Source organism: Oncorhynchus keta, chromosome 27 (genome assembly GCF_023373465.1).
Source record: "Oncorhynchus keta strain PuntledgeMale-10-30-2019 chromosome 27, Oket_V2, whole genome shotgun sequence".
NCBI classification, from domain to species: domain Eukaryota; kingdom Metazoa; phylum Chordata; class Actinopteri; order Salmoniformes; family Salmonidae; genus Oncorhynchus; species Oncorhynchus keta.
In genome coordinates, this window is record NC_068447.1 from 44,458,593 (window position 1) to 44,479,375 (window position 20,783).

Sequence of the window (20,783 nt, forward strand, 5' to 3'; positions counted from 1 at the left end):
ATGTGGAAACCGTTCCAATGAATCATGTTTATGTAGGTTTAGATAGCAGTATATAAGGCTCTATGTAAGGAACACCCTTTAAGATGCCCACTTCAGACTGGTGCTTATGCATCTAAGTTTGACTTCCTTTAATATTGACTTTGAGTGTCCTGTCTAAGAATTTCCACAACATTGGTATTATACGTCTTTTTCTGAGACCACATTGCTTAAATTACATGGAGAATTTAAATTGGTTGTTAGTGGAACTAATGACAAAGGTTAGGATAATTTACCTAAAAGGTTATGAGAACTAAAATCACGAAGGATAGATGAATTTATGGAGCAGGTTGGGAAAATTCGGTTAATTTTAGAATAAGGGTTAGGGGGAAGGGTTAGCTAAAATGCTACAGTTGTTTTTAATGCTAAAAGTATCTTAAATAAAGTAGGCTATATTAATTTTGGCTACTCCGTTTTGTGTCAACATGCCATGCCTAAAAGATGAAATAATACAAAATAAATATCAGATTAAAATCTGATTATTTTTCAATTACACCTATTTAAAAAAAAATGAAGACAGTGTTACAATTAACCCGTGAGAAATACCAGAGGGACATTTCACTTCCACCACTTTCGGTGTCATAGAAACTTCGTCACAACGTGTAGGCCTAATGGTAGCTAAAATATGTAGCCTATGTTGTTTGTATACACATATTATGAATGTAACACAAATATTATTTACATAATAAGTAAAAGCCTAAAACTGTTACTTTGATCCCCGGTCATCCCTATGTATAATACATCTTGGAAGTGCGTAGATATACGTAATGTCGGCGTCGGTCTATGTTTCGTATGTCTCTGAGGCAAAGCTGTGGTGTCAGCAGTCACTGTTACAAAGCATTAAGGTTGGGTGTGACGTCAAGGCACAAGTGCCGCCGACCATTTTTCTGGGAATTTTAAGGTTGACAAAATTGAGGAAACAACAACTGTTGAATGATCGGAGAACTCTGATAAAACAATTCTATCATCTGGGGTTGTCAGAACATGTTTGCGATGAGACATTTCAGCGGAGCAGAAAATATTGATTTAAAAATGTCATAATTTATCGGAACACACCAACAAAGACAACCGACATTCTGTTGCACATTCCAATATTTTCGCGGCTGTTTATTTATTGTTGGATATTCATAGCCATAGGCGAATAGACTTAATTGCTAAAGAGGCTGACCTAACGGTGCCACTTCCAACTTTTTCCGCATGAAGGTCCGTTCTTTCCCTTCTTTCGCAAAGCTGTATCAGACGAGCTGCCTCGCATGAGCCACCTCGGGGCGAGTGTTCTGCTCTGCCTGCTCGGGGAATCAGGATGAGAAAACCCAAAGTTGGACGAATGTTTCTGGCGACATGCGTTGGGTCACTTTTTATGGTCATATTGTACTTTCAGAACATCACAAGGCCAGGTAAGTTTCGAGCATCACCACACATCAGGGTGCTATGAGATGGTGCCCTATGCTGTTCTTATAGGGCGACGTTTTGGTGTATTACATACACTGAGTGTAGGCTGTTTTTCATTAGGCTAGTCCCACTCACTTATTAAATATTATATTCAATAAATCGTTTATCACAAGCATCATGTCAAACTGAAATTAACTACCATGACTGTTGCTCAATTTCTCTCTAAATTAGCATGTGTTGAGTTGAGACACAATGGAGGGGTAAAGTCGCGGGGCATGAGTAAGAGCATTATGAGTGTGAACCATGGAATGTTTTGGTAGCCCCCTCTGAGAGACCCTTAAGCATTCCTGGGCCTTTTTGGACTCGTTTCCTCAGCTCTCCTGTGCTCCCCTGTGCTAGGGCAGAGGAAGAAGAAACGTATACCCTTAAGGGATTGAGTGATACTGAGGGACAGAGAAAGATAGGAGGGAAGATAACCTAAACTAGCCTCACTCCCAGGTTATGTCTGAAGTTTTAACAATGGAGAGAATTAAAAATAAACCATATATTTCAATTCCACAGTATGCTGTTGTTATACCACATATATGGGGAAAGAACTACTATGTAATAAGTCCAGGTTCCTCATGTTACAGAGCCTCCAAGAGTAAGTGAGCAACTAAGGAAGGGACACTATTACTATGCGTCTCCCCCCCCACGCTCCAAGCGAGTGCACAACATTTCTTAATGGGGTTTAGAGTAAAGATGTAATTTCATTGTAAATATGTATGACCTTTCAATGTGCTATTAAAACAGCTTAGTCATGATGTTTTCATCTGATCATCAAACAAATCACTTTGTTTGAAAAAAAAGTAGGTTACCTTTGCACGTTCATCCAAAATAATTCCGGCATCCTGACAGTGCACTGTGCACCCTCCAACTTTCCTTCACTTCACTTCACAAGTGGCTGAAACTATCTTACCAGAAAAAACATCCGAGTGAGTGAAATAGCCCCCCTCTGTCCGACAACACTGTATGTAGTCCATGTACAGTATGTGATGCTGTCTGGCCAAAAAAGAGTATGACTTGGCATACTCTTTTTGTCCAGACATCATCAGATATATGGGCTACACATCCATGTCCTCTGCCTCGACAACGATGGCAGTATTATCAGCAGCACCTGTCTTTACTAAGGAAATGCGTATTGTATACTCCTACAGTCTAAGGGCCCGGGGCTGGGTGCCCCCAAATACAATGTTTTTAGTTTTCAAACTATTTAGGACTAACGCATTTCTTGCCACAAAATCTGAAACTGACTGCACCTCTTTTTGTTAAGAGTTGCAGGGTAGTAGCTGATATGTATTGTTTGAGTCACCTGCATACATAGACACACTGGCTTAGACTAGACAGCTGCCTAGACGGCTGCCCTGGGGAATGCCTGATTCTACCTGGATTATGTCGGCGAGGCTTCAATTAAAGAACACCCTCTGTGTTCTGTTAGACAGGTAACTCTAACAGGGGTGGCAGGTAGCCTAGTGGTTAGAGCATTGGGCCAGTAACCAAAAGGTTGCTAGATTGAATCCCCGAGCTGACAAGGTAAAAATCTGTTGTTCTGCCCCTGAACAAGGCAGTTAACCAACTGTTCCTAGGCCATCATTGTAAATAGGAATTTGTTATTAACTGACTTGCCTAGTTAAATAAACACTTTGTGTAAGTGCCATGCATGTTGAATGCTCTTCCCTATAAGCTTGCTGAAATTCTGTTGTCAATTTGTTTACTGTAAAATAGCATTGTATCTGGTCAACAGTGTGTGAGGATGGTCGGAAATCACAGATTAAAACCCCATAAACATATGTTGATGTATTTTGAATATTGTCTACAAATCAAATCAAATGTTACACATATTTTACAGATGTTATCGTGGGTGTAGTGAAATACTTATGTTCCTAGCTCCAACAGTGCAGTAATACCTACTAACAATACAAAACAATTACAACAAGAAAAGGAATGTAGAAATATAGAACTTTTAGAAAGAGCAATGTCAAAGTCCAGAATATAAATAAATATGTACAGTATTCCACATTTTGTTGCGTTACAGCCTGCATTCAACATTTATTAAAGTAAAACATGTTTTTAGACATTTTAGCAAATTTATTGAAAATGAAATACAGAAATATCTCATCTACATTCTGTGAGTATTCACATCCCTGAGTCAATACTTTGTTGAAGCACCTCTGGCAGCGATTACACCCACTCAGGAACATTCACAGTTTTCTTGGACCTGAACCAGGTTTTACTCTAGGATTTTGCTTGTGCTTAGCATTCTATGTATTTATATTTTATCCCGAAAAACTCCCTAGTTTTTGCTGATTACAAGTGTACCCATAACATGATTCAGCCACCATTATGCTTAAAAATATAGAGAGTGGTACTCAGTAGTATGTTGTAATAGATTTGCCCCAAACATAACACATTGTATTCAGGACAAAAAGTGAATGTTTAAGCACATTGTTTGCAATATTACATTAGTGCCTTGTTGCAAACAGGATGCATGTTTTGGAATATTTGTATTCTGTACAGGCATCTTTCTTTTCACTCTGTCAATTAGGTTAGTATTGTAGAGTAACTACAATGTTGATCTATCCGCAGTTTTCTCCTATCACGGTCATTAAACTCTGTAACTGTTTTAAAGTCACCATTGGCCTGATTGTGAAATCCCTGATCGGTTTCCTTCCACCCCAGCATATTAGTTAGGAAGGACACCTGTATCTTTGTAGGGACTGTGTGTATTGATACAACATCCAAAGTGTAATAAATAACTTCACCATGCTCAAAGGCATGGTGTGTCGGCCAACAAAATTTGGAAAAAGTCAAGGGGTGTGAATGCTTTCTGAAGGCGTTGTGTATGATGGTGTGTAGAGACAGTATAAATAGAAAAGCTGTGTACAGCAATAGTTATATAGGATGAGCCTTGACTAGAATACAGTATATACATTTGAAGTGGGCCAAACAGTATGTAAACATTATTAAAGTGGCCAGTGTTCAATAACTATGTATGTACTGTTGAAGTCGGAAGTTTACATACACTTGGAGTCATTAAAACTCGTTTTTCAACCACTCCGCAAAGTTCTTGTTAACAAACTATAGTTTGACAAGTCGGTTAGGACATCTACTTTGTGCATGACACAAGTCATTTTTCCAACAATTGTTTACAGACAGATTATTTCACTTATAATTCACTGTATCACAATTCCAGTGGGTCAGAAGTTTACATACACATACACAAGTTGACTGTCTTTAAACAGCTTGGAAAATTCCAGAAAATTATGTCATGGACACTTCTGATAGGCTAATTTACATAATTTGAGTCAATTGGAGGTGTACCTTTGGATGTATTTCAAGGTCTACCTTCAAACTCAGTGCCTCTTTGCTTGACATCATGGGAAAATCAAAAGAAATCAGCCAAGACATCAGAAAAACTATTGTAGACCTCCACAAGTCTGGTTCATCACTTGGGAGCAATTTCCAAACTCCTGAAGGTACCACGTTCATCTGTAGAAATTATAGTACGCAAGTAAACACCATGGGACCACGCAGCCGTCATACCGCTCAGGAAGGAGACGCGTTCTGTCTCCTAGAGATAAACGTACTTTGGTGCGAAAAGTGCAAATCAACCCCAGAACAACAGCAAAGGACCTTGTGAAGATGCTGGAGGAAACAGGTACAAAAGTATCTATATCCATAGTAAAACCAGTCCTATATCGACATAACCTGAAAAGCCGCTCAGCGAGGAAGAAGCCACTGCTCCAAAACCGCCATAAAACAGCCAGACTACGGTTTGCAACTGCACATGGGGACAAAGATAGTACTTTTTGGAGAAATGTCCTCTAGTTTAATGAAACAAAAATAGAACTGTTTGGTCATAATGACCGTCTTTATGTTTGGAGGAAAAAGGGGGAGGCTTGCAAGCCGAAGACCACCATCCCAACCGTGAAGCACGGGGGTGGCAGCATCATGTTGTGGGGGTGCTTTGCTGCAGGAGGGACTGGTGCACTTCACAAAATAGATGGCATCATGAGCATCATAAGGAAAATGATGTGGATATATTGAAGCAACATCTCAAGACATCAGTCAGGTAGTTAAAGCTTGGTCGCAAATGGGTCTTCCAAATGGACAATGACCTCAATCATACTTCCAAAGTTGTGGCAAAATGGCTTAAGGACAACAAAGTCAAGGTATTGGAGTGGCCATCACAAAGCCCTGACCTCAATCTTATGGAAAATGTGTGGGCAGAACTGAAAAAGTGTGTGCGAGCAAGGAGACCTACAAACCTGACTCAGTTACATTAGCTCAGCTCTGTCAGGAGGAATGGGCCAAAATTTACCCAACTTATTGCGGGAAGCTTGTGGAAGGCTACCCTAAACGTTTGACCCAAGATAAACAATTTAAAGGAGATGCTACCAAATACTAATTGAGTGTATGCAAACTTCGAACCCCCTGGGAATGTGATGAAAGATATTAAAGCTTAAATATATCATTCTCTCTACTATTATTCTGACATTTAACATTCTTAAAATAAAATGGTGATCCTAACTGACCTAAGACAGGGAATTTTTACTAGGATTAAAATGTCAGGAATTGTGAAAAGCTGAGTTTAAATGTATTTGGCTAAGGTGTATGTAAACTTCCGACTTCAACTGTAAATAGGGCAGCAGTCTCTAAGGTGCAGGGTAGAGAACCAGGTGGTAACTTGCTAGTAACAGTGACTAAGTTCAGGTCAGGGTACTAGGCGGATGCCGGCTAGTGGTAATTATTTAACAGTCTGATGGCCTGGCTATAGAAGCAGTTGTTCAGTCTCTCGGTCCCAACTTGATGCACCTGTACCTTCTCCGCCTTCTAGATGATAGCTCGGTGAGCAGGCCGGGGGTTGGGTATATTTATCTGTAACCACGGTACCATCCACAGTTTTTATGCGAGTACAGTCATACTGTACCATATAAAAAAATATCACAACAGTTGTGATGGAAAAAGGAAGTTTCTGTACAATTTTATGAATGCTAACAGATAAATCTTTCGTTCAACATAATGGGATCGGTTTGTGTCGGTAAAATGTATTATGTGAGAAATGGCGGTGGTAAGGCCTTTATGCGCAAATATTAATATAGTAACCATTATATCGAAGTAAACTTGGAGTCACACGATGATATGTTGTCTGGAACTCACACTACGACTAGGGAAATGCAGTTTATTAGGCGACACATGAAATAAGTTATGATGAACTTCACAGGGTGGTGAAAGTGCACAGGGATCTTGATGCCCCTTTCCAATAAGTATTGAGGGTCGGATTCTGGGGACACGATGATCGATTATTGATGCTCCTTTCAAATAAATATTGAGGGTCTGATTCTGTTGACATGATGATTGACTGTCGTTTGACAAATACAAATATTCTTGCTCCTATCCATAATAATCACATCATGTAGACTACCAGTATCTGCGAGCTGTTTGCTTGAGTGCATGTCCCAAGACCAGAGACCATTTTCTTTTTTATTCGGTATATGAAAACTTAAGCGAAAAAAGTACAGTTTTTATCTGCAACAAGATAAACATCAGTGCTTGATGACATAGTGCACACAAAAAGGTGGAAACTAACTTGTTTCGGAATAAACATATCTGTGTATTTCCCTATAGTGAGTGTCTCTCCTCTGTGGGCAGAAGGATTCACACCTCGGACTTAGCAGTACTATGTCCAGTCTGAGAAAGAGCTGACTAAACGTGTGGGTGGGTGTACACACTTGTCAGTTACTGAAAGGTGCTAGATGCGCCAAGCCTGATTTTACAAGTCAGCTCAATGTGACATGTAAAATGTGAAAAAAAAATGCACGTGAAAATAGTTCATGTCTACTTTTCAAACAGGACCTTTGATCCTTCAGATAATATTCAGTTTGTCTATACTCTCTCCTGACATCCTTTTAGGTTGAGCATGTCGTGAGCCCTGTACCACGGACTTAAACGCACATGATGATCCAAGGTCTGCTAGAGCAGACTTTCTCAACTCTTCGACATTTAGATTTTTCTGGTCTTGTTCGAAACCTCAAATACTTCACTGTCAGATATCATTTATATTCTAAATTCTTCTTCTCCTGTGAAAAGCTGACATCAGCGTAACTGAGTTACTGAAGTTACAACAGAAAGCAATTTCAAGCAGCAATGTATTCCTTATGAGATAATGATGTTGAACATACTTTCATTACTATGCTCTTTTTACCATCACACACAAGCAACATCTTCCTACGTTGGCATCATGTGGGTCTTGTCTAGTCAACAAACAAGGCTGGCATATGTCCCAATCCTGCCACATGCCCATGGCACCATAGAAAGCTGAATCAGTCGAAAGTCACACCTGCTGGGTGTTTGTTCTTGCTGAATAAGCAATTGGAAGACGTTAAAAGTAAATTGCTCACTATTTTAACACAAGTATGGCCTGTTTATTCCATTTCTGGGGTGCTTTTGCTATGCAGCTGTGGTCTATCTGTATAGAAACAGCTATGGTCTATACAGCTATGGTCTATACAGCTAGTCTATACAGTTATGGTCTATCTGTATAGATACAGCTATTCTATGTAGCTATGGTCTATATACAGTGCCTTCGGAAAGTATTCAGACCCCTTTAAAAAAAAGATTTAAAATCAACAATCGACACACAATACCAAAAACAGGTTAATAAAACATTTTTAAAAAAAATTAAATTAGAAAAACATAACTTATTTACATAATGTTCAGACCCTTTGCTATGAGACTCTAAATTGAGCTCAAGTGCATCCTGTTTCCATTGATCATCATTGAGATGTTTATACGACCTGATTGGAGTCCACCTGTGGTAAATTCAATTGATTGGACATGATTTGGAAAGGCAAATATAAGGTCTATCTATATTAGGTCCCACAGTTGAAAAAAAACTGTGTGAAAAAACAACAACCCATGAGATCAACGGAATTGTCAGTAGAGCTCCGAGACATGATTTTTGTAGAGGCACAGATCTGGAGAAGAGTACCAAAACATTTCTGGAGCATTGAAGGTCCCAAGAACACTGTGAGGAACCACTAAGACCCTTCCTAGAGCTGGCCATCCGGCCAAACTGAGCAATCGGGAGAGAAGGGCCTTGGTCAGGGAGGTGACCAAGGACCCGATGGTCGCTCTGACAGAGCACTAGAGTTCCTCTGTGGAGATGGGAGAACCTTCCAGCAGCACTCTACCAATCAGGCCTTTATGGTAAAGTGGCCAGATGGAAGCCACTCCTCAGTAAAAGGCACATGACAGCCCGCTTGGAGTTTGCCAAAGGGCACCGAAAGACTCTCAGACCATGAGAAACAAGATTCTTTGGTTTGATGAAACCAAGATTAAACTCTTTGGCCTGAATGTCAAGCGTCACATCTGGAGGAAATCTGGCACCATCCCTACGGTGAGGCATGGTGGTGGCAGCATCATGCTGTGGGGGTGTTTTTCAGTGACAGGGACTGGGAGACTAGTCAGGATCGAGGCAAAGATTTATTTATTTTTATTTATTTTTATTTAACCAGGTAGGCCAGTTGAGAACAAGTTCTCATTTACAACTGCGACCTGGCCAAGATAAAGCAAAGCAGTGCGACAAAAACAACAACACAGAGTTACACATAAACAAACATACAGTCAATAACACAAAATAAAATAAAAATAGAAAAATCTATGTACAATGTGTGAAAATGTAGAAGAGTAGGGAGGTAGGCAATAAATAGGGCCTAGAGGTGAAAATAATTACAATTTAGCATTAATAGGGAGGGAGGTAGGCAATAAATAGGCCATAGAGGCGAAAATAATTACAATTTAGCATTAATACTGGAGTGATAGGTGTGCAGATGATAATGTGCAAGTAGAGACACTGGGGTGCAAAAGAGCAAGAGGGTAAGTAATAATATGGGGATGAGGTAGTCGGGTGTGCTATTTACAGATTGGCTGTGTACAGGTACAGTGATCGATAAGCTGCTCAGACAGCTGATGCTTAAAGTTAGAAAGGGAGATATACGACTCCAGCTTCAGAGATGTTTGCAATTCGCTCCAGTCATTTGCAGCAGAGAACTGGAATGAAAGGCGGCCAAAGGAAGTGTTGGCTTTGGGTATGACCAATGCAATGTACCTGCTGGAGCGCGTACTATGGGTGGGTGTTGCTATGGTGACCAGTGAGCTGAGATAAGGCGGGGCTTTACCTAGCAAAGAATTATAGATGACCTGGAGCCAGTGTGTTTGGCGACGGATATGTAGTGAGGGCCAGCCAACGAGAGCATACAGGTCACAGTGGTGGGTAGTATATGGGGCTTTGGTGACGAAACGGATGGCACTGTAATAGACTACGTCCAGTTTGCTGAGTAGAGTGTTGTAGGCTATTTTGTAAATGACATCGCCGAAGTCAAGGATCGGTAGGATAGTCAGTTTTGCGAGGGTATGTTGGGCGGCATGAGTGCAGGAGGCCTTGTTGCGAAATAGGAAGCCGATTCTAGATTTAATTTTGGATTGGAGATGCTTAATGTGAGTCTGGAAGGAGAGTTTACAGTCTAACCAGGCACCTAGGTATATGTAGTTGTCCACATATTCTAATTCAGAACCGTCCAGAGTAGTGATGCTAGTCGGGCGAGAGGGTGCTGGCAGCAATCGGTTGAAGAGCATGTACTTAGTTTTACTAGCATTTAAAAGCAGTTGGAGGCCACGGGAGTGTTGTATGGCGTTGAAGCTTGTTTGGAGGTTTGTTAGCACAGTGTCCAAAGAAGGGCAAGATGAAAGATGAACTAAGCAAAGTACATTGAGATCCTTGGTGAAAACCTGCTCCACAGTGCTCAGGACCTCTGACTGGGCTGAAGGTTCACCTTCCAACAGCACAACAACCCTAAGCACACAGCCAAGACAATGCAGGAGTGGATTCGGTACAATTCTCTGAATGTCCGTGAGTAGCCCAGCCAGAGCCCGGACTTGAACCCAATCGAACATCTCTGGAGAGACCTGAAAATAGCTGTGCATTGACGCTCCCCATCCAACCTGAAAGAGCTTGAGAGGATCTACAGAGAAGAATGGGAGAAACTCCCCAAATACAGGTGTGCCAAGCTTGTAGCGTCATACCCAAGAAGACTCGGGGCTGTAATCGCTGCCAAAGGTGCTTCAACAATGTACTGAGTAAAGGGTCTGAATACTTATGTAAATGTAATGTTACCGTTCATTTAATTTTTTTGCAAAATATGAAGAAAAAACGTTTTTGTCAAGGGGTGTGAATACTTTCCGAAGGCACTGTAGCTATGGTCTATCCTGTGATCTCCACATATCCATTGATAGGAGAAGCTAAAAGATGATCTTTTCAAAAATAAAAATCTTCTGATTTATCTTTGGACTAATGTATAGAGTAGTGATATACTACTGGGCACAGTTTAATTCAACATCTATTCCATGTTGGTTCAATTGTAATTTCATTGAAATGACGTGGAAACAACGTTGATTCAACCAGCGTGTACCCAGTGGGTAGGGTTTAATTTGGTATCTTGACGTTGTTTCGCAACACTGAATCTCCCACTTCTCTGAATCTCCCACGGTGCATGTGGCTTCCACAAAAGCAGAAGTCATAATCAGTGACGCAGGCTGATGTGTAGAGCAGATGAAATGACAGCGATGTAGAGGGGGAAGTGTGTTTTTATCAGATCAGGAGTCACATGCAAAGTCACATGCTTGTCACAAAAAATACTTAGTCTGTGACACCTTTCCACATTTTGTGTTTTGAGTCAAATGTTTTGAGTCAATAGGTATTCAACCTCTTTGTTATGGCAAGCATAAGTAAGTTCAGGAGTAAACATTTGTTTAACAATTCACATTAGTGTCATGGACTCTGTGTGCAATAATAGTGTTTAGCATGATTTTTGAACAACTACCTCATCTCTGTACCCCACAAATACAATTAGCTGTAAGGTCTCACAGTCAAGATGTACATTTCAAACACAGATTCAACCATAAAAACCAGGGAGGTTTTCTAATGCCTCGCAAAGAAGGGCACCTATTGGTAGATAAAAATATTTAAAACATGTACACATTGCATATATCCCTTTGAACATGGTGAAGTTATTAAGTACACTTTGGATGGTGTATCGATACATGTAGTCACTACAAAGATACAGGCGTTCTTCCTAACTCAGTTGCCGGAGAGGAAGGAAACCACTCAGGGATTTCACCACGAGGCCAATAGTGACTTTAAAACAATTACAGAGTTTTATGGCTGTGATAGGAGAAAACTGAGAATGGGTCAACAACATTGTAGTTACTCCACAATACTAACCTAATTGACAGAGTGAAAAGAAGGAAGCCTGTATAGAATACAGATATTCCAAAACATGCATCTTGTTTGCAACAAGGCACTAACGTAATACTACAAAAAATGTGGCAAAGCAATTCACTTTTTGTGCTGAATACAAAAGTGTTACTGTATGTTTGGGGCAAATCCAATACAACACATGAGTACCACTCTCCATATTTTTAAGCATAGTGGTGGCTGCATCATTGTCACGTTCTGACCTTTATTTCCTTTCTTTTGTCTTTATTTAGTATGGTCAGGGCGTGAGTTGGGGTGGGCAGTCTATGTTTGTGTTTCTATGTTTGGTTTATGTTTGGGCCTAGTATGGTTCTCAATCAGAGGCAGGTGTCGTTAGTTGTCTCTGATTGAGAATCATACTTAGGTAGCCTGGGTTTCACTGTTGGTTGGTGGGTGTTTGTTTCCTGTGTCAGTGTTTGTGCCACACGGGACTGTTTTGTTTATATTCACTTTGTTATTTTGTATTGTGGCATGTTCAGTTTATACTATTAAAACATGGACACTTACCACACTAAGTATTGGTCCGATCCTTGCTACTCCTCTTCAGACGAAGAGGACGATATCCGTTACAATCATGGTATGGGTATGCTTGTAATCATTAAGAACTGGGTAGTTTTTCAGGATAAAAAACAGAAATGGAATGGAGTTAAGCACAGGCAAAATTCTAGAGGAAAACCTGGTTCAGTCTTCTTTCCATCAGACACTGGTAGATGAATTCACATTTCAGCAGGACAATAACCTAAAACAGAAGGCCAAATCTACACTGGAGTAGCTTACCAAGAAGACAGTGAATGTTCCTGAAAATGTATGGCAATACCTGCACATCTTTGTCTAGCAATGATCAACAACCAAGTTGACAGAACTTGAATAATTGTTTTAAAGAATAATGGGTAATGGGTGTGGAAAGCTCTTAAACATTTACCCAGAAAGACACACAGATGTAAATGCAGCTGAAGGTGATTCTACAAAGTATTGACTCAACGGTGTGAATACTTATGTGAATGATCAATTGAATCCATTTTGAATTCAGGCTGTAACACAACAAAATGCGTCAAGGGGTATGAATAATTTCTGAAGGCACTGTATACCAAGTCAATGTTCAGGGGTACGAGGTAGCTTTTTATTTTATTTAGCCTTTTTTTAAAAACTAGGCAAGTCAATTAATAACAGCAGGGTCGGGGGCTGGGATACAAAACAAATGTGAAGTAGGAAAAAACACATCACGACAATAGAGACACCATAACAGTACATAAAGAGAGACCTAAGACAACAACATAGTATGGCAGCAACACATTACAACAGAGCATGGTAGCAACTCAACATGGTCCAAACATTGTTAGGCACAGACAACTGAACAAAGGGCAAAAAGGTAGAGACAACGTGAAGCAGCCACAAGTATCAGTAAGAGTGTCCGTGATTGAGTCTTTGAATGTAATTGATGGAGATAAAACTGTCCAGTTTGAGTGTTTTTAATTCTTGTTCCAGTCGCTAGCTGCGAACTGAAAAGAGGAGCGACCCAGGTTTATGTGTGCTTTGGGGACCGTTAACAGAATGTGACTGGCAGAACGGGTGTTTTATGTGGAGGATGAGGGATTCAGTAGGTTACTAAGATAAGGGGGAGTGAGGCCTAAGAAGGTTTTATAAATAAGCATCAAACAGTGGGTCTATTGTCCGGGATTAAGAAATGGACAGTTTACAGAGAAGTATAGAGTGCAATGATGTGTCCTATAGGGAGCATTGGTGAAAAGTCTGATGGCTGAATGGTAAAGAACATCTAGCCGTTCGAGAGAGCCCTTACCAGCTGACCTATCAATTATGTTTCTGTATTCTAGCATGGGTAGAATGGTCATCTGAATCAGGGTTAGTTTGTCAGCTGGGGTGAAAAAGGAATGATTACTATAGAATAAGGTTAAGGGCAGAGAGCTTGTTGGACACTAAGAAAGCTTTGTTGTAGAGCATTCAACAGAAAATCCGGGGAGCGGCCAGCTGACTGTATAATCTACATATAAATGGATGACAGAGCACTCTACTGCCTGAGCTATGTTGTTGATGTAAATTGAAGTGTGTGGGGCCTAGGATCGAGCCTTGGGGTACTTCCTTGGTGACAGGCAGTGGCTGAGACAGCAGATGTTCTGACTTTACACACTGCACTCTTTGAGAGAGGTAGTTAGCAAACGAGGCCAAATACCCCTCAGAGACACTGACACGGAACCCAAATGCGCGCGTGCGCCATCATGCATACATTTATTTTGCCCCCCCCCACACCAAACGCGATCACGACACGCAGGTTAAATTAAAATATCAAAACAAACCAATGACATTCATTTGGGGACAGGTCGAAAATCATTAAACATGTATGGCAATTTAGCTAGTTAGCGTGCACTTGCTAGCTAACGTTAATTTGTCCTATTTAGCTAGCTTGCTGTTGCTAGCTAATTTGTCCTGGGATATAAACATTGAGTTGTTATTTTACCTGAAATGCACAAGGACATCTACTTCGACAATTAATCCACACATTTAAACGGCCAACCGAATTGTTTCTCGTCATCTCTCCTCCTTCCAGGCTTTTTCATTGTTTAATTTATATGGTGATCGCATCTAAACTATCATTGTATTACCATGACTACCGGCAAAACAGTTCGTCTTTCTGTCACCCACGTGGGTATAACCAATGAGGAGATGGCACGTGGGTACCTGCTTCTATAAACCAATGAGGAGATGGGAGAGGCAGGACTTTCAGCGCGATCTGCGTCAGAAATAGGAATGACTTGTTGGTGTGCGCGAGCAGTGTGGGTGCAATAATTGAATAACATGGATTTCTACATTTATTTTGCGATGCTCGCACACGCGATGTGTCCGGTCTGGTCAGCATGTACTACTTTGGAAGATCTGTCTTGTTGAAAAAGGTTCAAACCAGAAAGGTAAACATCAGTGTTCAGAACACTCTTTCTTAACCATGTCTCAGTAATGACCAACACATCTGGATTGGAGCTGTGAACCCACACCTTCAATTGATACATTTTAGGTAATAAGCTTCTAGTGTTAATGTGCTGAAAACCCAGGCTTTTATGAGAGCAGAAATCAGAATTGCACTCACTTAGATTTTACTATGACATCAGATGGCAACAAGATCATATTGTACAGCAATTTCGTCAGTTAACATGAGATCACAGCCGGCGAGAGGGGGTTAGGTCCGTGTAACCGATAGAGAGTCAGGGTCGCGAGTGTGGAATCAAGCATTGTCTGTCCCAGGATCAGGTAAGCAAGCAAGTTCATAGTCAACAAAGCATGTTGGAGTCATGGAGCAAATAGCACAAAGCACAAGAAAAAAATTGTTCAGGAGCTTTTTGGTCCTTGTCCTGGCGCTCCGGTACCGCTTGCCATGCGGTAGCAGAGAGAACCGTCAATGACTTGGGTGGTTGGAGTCTTTGACAATCTTTAGGGCATTCCTCTGATACCACCTGGTATAGAGGTCCTGGATGCAGGGAGCTCAGCCTCAGTGGTGTACTGGGCCATACGCACTACCCTCTGTTAGCAATTTGCCAAGCAGTTGCCATATCAGGTGGTGATGCAGCCAGTCAAGATGTTCTCAATGGTGCAACTGTAGAACTTTTTGAGGATCTGAGGGCCCATGCCAAATCTTTTCAGCCTCCTGAGGGGGAGAGGCAGGAGACGTTGTCATACCCTCTTCATGACTGTGTTGGTGTGTTTGGACCATGATAGGTCCATAGTGATGTGAACACCAAGGAGCTTGAAGCTCTTGGCCCGCTCCACTACAGCCCCTTCGATGTGAATAGGGGCATGCTCGGCCCTCCGTTTCCTGTTTTCTACGATCAGCTCCTTTGTCTTGCTGATGTTGAGGGAGAGATTGTTGTCCTGGCACCACACTTCCAGGTCTCTGACCTTCTCTCTATAGGCTATCTCTTCGTTGTTGGTGATCAGGTCTACCACCGCCGTGTCATCGGCAAACTTAATGATGGTGTTGAAGTCATGCGCGGCCACGCAGTCGTGGGTGAACAGGAAGTACAGGAGGGGACTAAGCACACACCCCTGTGGGGCCCCTGTGTTGAGGTTCATCATGGCTGATGTGTTGTTGCCTACCTTCACCACCATGGGGCGGCCTGTCAGGATGTCCAGGATCCAGTCGTCAGTTACCTTGACTTTGTTGTCCTTAAGCCATTTTGCCACAACTTTGGAAGTATGCTTGGGGTGCTTGTGCATTTGGAAGGCCCATTTGCGACCAAGCTTTAACTTCCTGACGGATATCTTGAGATGTTGCTTCAATATATCCACGTAATTTTCCTTATGATGCCCATGAAGCCATCTATTTTATGAAGTGCACCAGTCCCTCCTGCAGCAAAGCACCCCCACAACATGATGCTGTCACCCCCGTGCTTCACGGTTGGGATGGTGGTCTTCGGCTTGCAAGCCTCCCCCTTTTTCCTCCAAATATAGCGATGTTCATTATGGCCAAACAGTTCTATTTTTGTTTCATCAGACTCGAGGACATTTCTCCAAAAAGTACTATCTTTGTCCCCATGTGCAGTTGCAAACCATCGTCTGGCTGTTTTACGGCGGTTTTGGAGCAGTGGCTTCTTCCTCGCTGAACGGCCTTTCAGGTTATGCCGATATAGGACTGGTTTTACTGTGGATATAGATAATTTTGTACCTGTTTCCTCCAGCATCTTCACAAGGTCCTTTGCTGTTGTTCTGAGATTGATTTGCACTTTTCGCACCAAAGTACGTTCATCTCGCATCTCCTTCTTGAGCGGTATGTCGGTTGCGTGGTCGTATGGTGTTTACACTCGCTTACACTTGTTTGTAAAAAATGTAATTCTGAGGTCTTGGCTGATTTCTTTTGATTTTCCCATGATGTCAAGCAAAAAGGCACTGAGTTTGAAGGTAGGCTTTGAAATACATCCACAGGTACACCTCCAATTGACTCAAATGATGTCAATTAGCCTATCAGAAGCTTCTAAAGCCATGACATAATTTTCTGGAATTTTCCAAGCTGTTTAAAGGCACAGTCAACTTAGTGTATGTAAACTTCTGACACACTGGAATTGTGATACAGTGAATTACAAGTTAAATAATCTGTCTGTAAACAGTTGCTGTAAAAATGACTTGTGTCATGCACAAAGTAGATGTCCTAACCGACTTGCCAAAGCTATAGTTTGTTACCAAGAAATTTGTGGAGTGGTAGAAAAACGAATTTGAATGATTCCAACCTAAGTGTATGTAAACTTCCGACTTCAACTGTAAACAGGCTACCTTGGCGTTCTTGGGCACGGGGACTGTGGAGGTCTGCTTGATACATGTACATATTACAGACTTGGTCAGGGAGAGGTTGAATATGTCAGTGAAGACATGTTATGAATACACGTCCTGGTAATCCATCTTTCCCTGCGGCCTTGTGAATGTTAAGCTGTTTAAAGGGCTGACTCATATTGGCTACGGAGAGTGTGATCACACAGTCACTTGCCAGGTTGACGAGATTTCATCAAGACACGATCCTCTCACACATAATTTTCGAGTTTTTGTTGTGTTGAATCTATGTGATAAGACCTCTTGACCCACTTTCTCATTTCCTTCTATGGTTTCTTTCTTTCTCTCTCTCTCTCTTTCTCTCTATTTCTCACTCTGTCCCTCCTTCCCTCCCTGTGAGATGTAAAGCAATCCTCTGCATTCAACTGGCACATGTGCAAATCCAATCCGTTTCCTCTCACTAGTGAGGAGGGCCCCAACACTGACATGCCTCCAGCCCTGAGGTGCTGGGGCTCATGTGAGATCACATGAGGTAAAACATATTGAAATTAGAACTCAATGGGCTACTGTACTACAGTGTGCTATAGCAGCACTGGCCACAGTCAGATTTGCTTGACAAGGTGAGGGTGATAGAGTTGGATACTGTTCAGGACAGCTCAACCAGTAAAGAATATGATGTCTTTTTGTATTCCAGAAGGATGCTCAGTGAGGCCAAAGTTCCTTGAACATCGAGTACCCGTCACTAATCACTAAAGAAAACAGACAATAATGCCCTTTTCAGATGATTCATCTGTTCTCCCTCTCTGTCTTTGTGCCTATAGCTGTGGAGCAGTCTGGGGGGAAGGGCATCGCCCCAGGGAAGACCAGGAGAAGTCCACTACAGACCCTCTACAACGGAGACCAGGTGACTAGCTTTAGAATGGCCCCATTCTATCATGCCTTGAATGCGTGTGAACACTCGCGGTTATGTACTGTTTAGTCACCTGATATTGGTCTGTAATTGTTTCCAGATTTCCAGAATTTGACAAAGCAATGATCTTGGAGAACCACTTTGACACATTTGATTTCCCAACAAATGGGTAGCCTTTGGTCTCTGAACTGAACTATTGCTGCTATACATTAAATATTGTTACATCATACTACATACCAACCACCTTTTTTCTTGAACTTTCCTCAGAGGTAATGGCTGAAGCGTTACTGCTTGACTGAGTTGAGTTCATTTGATTTGACTTAGAAGTTGTGACTCAGGTCCTTAGTGGTTACTATAAAAACAGTACCCCCTCTTCCTCCGAGAGACAAAGCTCTCTTTTTCAGCTCCAATATCCAATATCCAAAATCTCAGGAATCCAGTGGATGCTGAGTGATACTGCATCTCTCTCTCTCTCTCTCTCTCTCTCTCTCTCTCTCTCTCGCTCTCTCTCTCTCTCTCTCTCTCTCTCTCTCTCTCTCTCTCTCTCTCTCTCTCTCTCTCTCTCTCTCTCTCTCTCTCTCTCTCTCTCTCTCTCTCTCGCTTTCTCTCTCTCTCTCTCTCTCTCTCTCTCTCTCTCTCTCTCTCTCTCTCTCTCTCTCTCTCTCTCTCTCTCTCTCTCTCTCTCTCTCTCTCGCTTTCTCTCTCTCTCTCTCTCTCTCTCTCTCTCTCTCTCTCTCTCTCTCGCTTTCTCTCTCTCGCTCTCTCTCTCTCTCTCTCTCTCTCTCTCTCTCGCTCTCTCTCTCGCTCTCTCTCTCTCTATTTTGCTCTCTCTCACACAGAGAGCAGTTCATTTGGTGCTGCTGATGCAACTAATCTTATCTGTTGTGTAATTTTTCTCTTGGACTCTGTCCACCTGGCAACCCCTCTATCTTCTGTTCATTATTCACAGTGGGTCAGCAACACAAAGCAACATGCCCATCCTTGATCCTTCTATTGCTTCCTCATTGCTAAAATCAAGCCACATCGTTTTCTTCTCTTTATTATAACGTTAAACACTTTGTCTATTGCATGTGACTAGTGCCACAGGCTGTCTACTGGGAAACACAGTGGATGGCCTTGATGTTGCAATGCCAATTCCAGTTCATTTTACTAATCCGACAAGATAGATTAAAACATTGTTGTTGTTTCTCTGTTTTAGTCAGAGAATGTGACTACATGAAGATGTTATCACTTGGAGAGATCTAATATTTCATCACTTTTAAGTGTTTAATTCTAAATGTGAGTGTTGACCTTGTATGTCCCCTCCTCTTTCTGTGGCCGTAGTTGGATTTGTCTGCAGTGCAGACGTCTCTGCGTGATCGGCGGGAGCTGCTGGAGCAGGCGTGTCTCACCCACACCAAGAAGCGACGGGTGTTGACCCCAGACGACCTCCGCCACCTCATCGTGGACGATAAGCATGGCCTGCTGTACTGCTACGTCCCCAAGGTGGCCTGTACCAACTGGAAACGCGTCTTCATGGTCCTGACGGGGGACGGACGCTACCACGAGCCCCTAGCCATCCCTGCCAACGAGGCCCACGTGGCTGGCAACCTGCGCACACTGTCAGAGTACTCTACCTCTGAGATCAACCGCCGTCTGCGCAGCTACCTGAAATTCATCTTTGTGCGGGAGCCCTTCGAGAGGCTAGTGTCGGCCTACCGCAACAAGTTCACCCGCAGCTACAACACGGCCTTCCACAAGCGCTACGGCACCAAGATAATCCGCCGGCATCGGCCCCAACCCCAGCCGGATGCGCTGGAGCGGGGCAACGACGTCTCCTTCCAGGAGTTTGTGTACTACCTGGTGGATCCCCGCACACAGAGAGAGGAGCCCTTCAATGAGCACTGGGAGCGGATCCACTCACTGTGCCACCCCTGCCTCGTCCACTACGATGTGGTGGGGAAGTATGAGACTCTGGAGCAGGACTCCCGCTCTGTGCTGCGGCTGGCTGGCACTGATGGGGAGGTCCGCTTCCCTACCTCAGGCAAGAGCACCAGGACCAACGGGGACATGGCGGCTCAGTTCTTCCAAAACATCAGCCCCTTTTACCAAAAGAAGCTGTACAACCTTTACCGCATGGACTTCCTGCTCTTCAATTACTCCAACCCAGAGTACTTGAAGACTAGATGAGGGCGACTCTCTCCATGTCAGCTAGAGATTTAGTAATCAATCTGTTTGGCTCTGTAATTTGTAATTCATCTGGGTGCGTAGAGCTTGTAATTGATGTTCCAGATGTTATTTATACAGGCCTTGCCAGTAGGGTGAATCACTACATTGTCAGATGTAAGAAGTTTATGGGCATAGGTGGCTGACCTTGGAGTCGCTATATTTGCTTTAATCCTCGTCATGTGGCCTAGATAAGAGAGAAGCAGGTTCTTCTTTTACAATTGAATGTGTCGAGGGTTGTAAAGAACTTGTTGTGTGTATCACAGAATCCCTCGACTATGCCTTCTTCTTTATTTATACAATTGTAAGAGTATTTATTGAGTCATGGACAGAGCGCATTGGGTGAGGACATTCTAATTCATGCATTTCTTTCTGCTTGCCCATACAGCATGTTTCTTTGGCTCTTGGACATCTTCTGTAGCCAAAAATGTTCCTCTGGGGGACAAAGGGTGTCATAAAACTTACATAAACCACCAAACAAAAGAAAGCATAGTCCACAAATAAAAAGAACGAAAGAAAATATATATAAATAAGCAATTTACTCTCTATTGACAGAAGTATGAGGCTTGCACAGACCCAATATGAATTGAACCAGTTTAAATGGTATATCTTACATGGTAG

The 20,783-nt window shown here is 42.3% G+C and overlaps 1 protein-coding gene across 2 annotated transcripts; it reads left to right on the forward strand.

The window, feature by feature from the left end:
* The first annotated feature begins 880 nt into the window (after positions 1 to 880).
* Positions 881 to 20,731, forward strand: LOC118360166 (carbohydrate sulfotransferase 11-like). 2 transcript variants are annotated; one of them, XM_052482535.1, is made up of 3 exons: positions 881 to 1,433; positions 17,869 to 17,951; positions 19,281 to 20,731. In XM_052482535.1, the coding sequence occupies exons 1-3, from the start codon at positions 1,340 to 1,342 to the stop codon at positions 20,124 to 20,126; spliced, it is 1,023 nt and encodes a 340-aa protein (XP_052338495.1). In that variant the 5' UTR covers positions 881 to 1,339; the 3' UTR covers positions 20,127 to 20,731. The 2 variants fall into 2 exon arrangements, with proteins under 2 accessions (XP_052338495.1, XP_035595281.2); XM_035739388.2 differs by lacking the exon at positions 881 to 1,433 and adding an exon at positions 12,184 to 12,359.
* The last annotated feature ends 52 nt before the right edge of the window (positions 20,732 to 20,783 follow it).

What these genes read in the sequence shown, in the direction of transcription:
- LOC118360166 (XM_052482535.1), top strand. Translation starts at nt 1,340, where the DNA reads ATGAGAAAACCCAAAGTTGGACGAATGTTTCTGGCGACATGCGTTGGG. An exon ending in TCAGAACATCACAAGGCCAG is followed by an intron (nt 1,434 to 17,868) that starts GTAAGTTTCGAG and finishes TTGTGCCTATAG; the next exon opens with CTGTGGAGCAGTCTGGGGGG. An exon ending in CCCTCTACAACGGAGACCAG is followed by an intron (nt 17,952 to 19,280) that starts GTGACTAGCTTT and finishes CTGTGGCCGTAG; the next exon opens with TTGGATTTGTCTGCAGTGCA.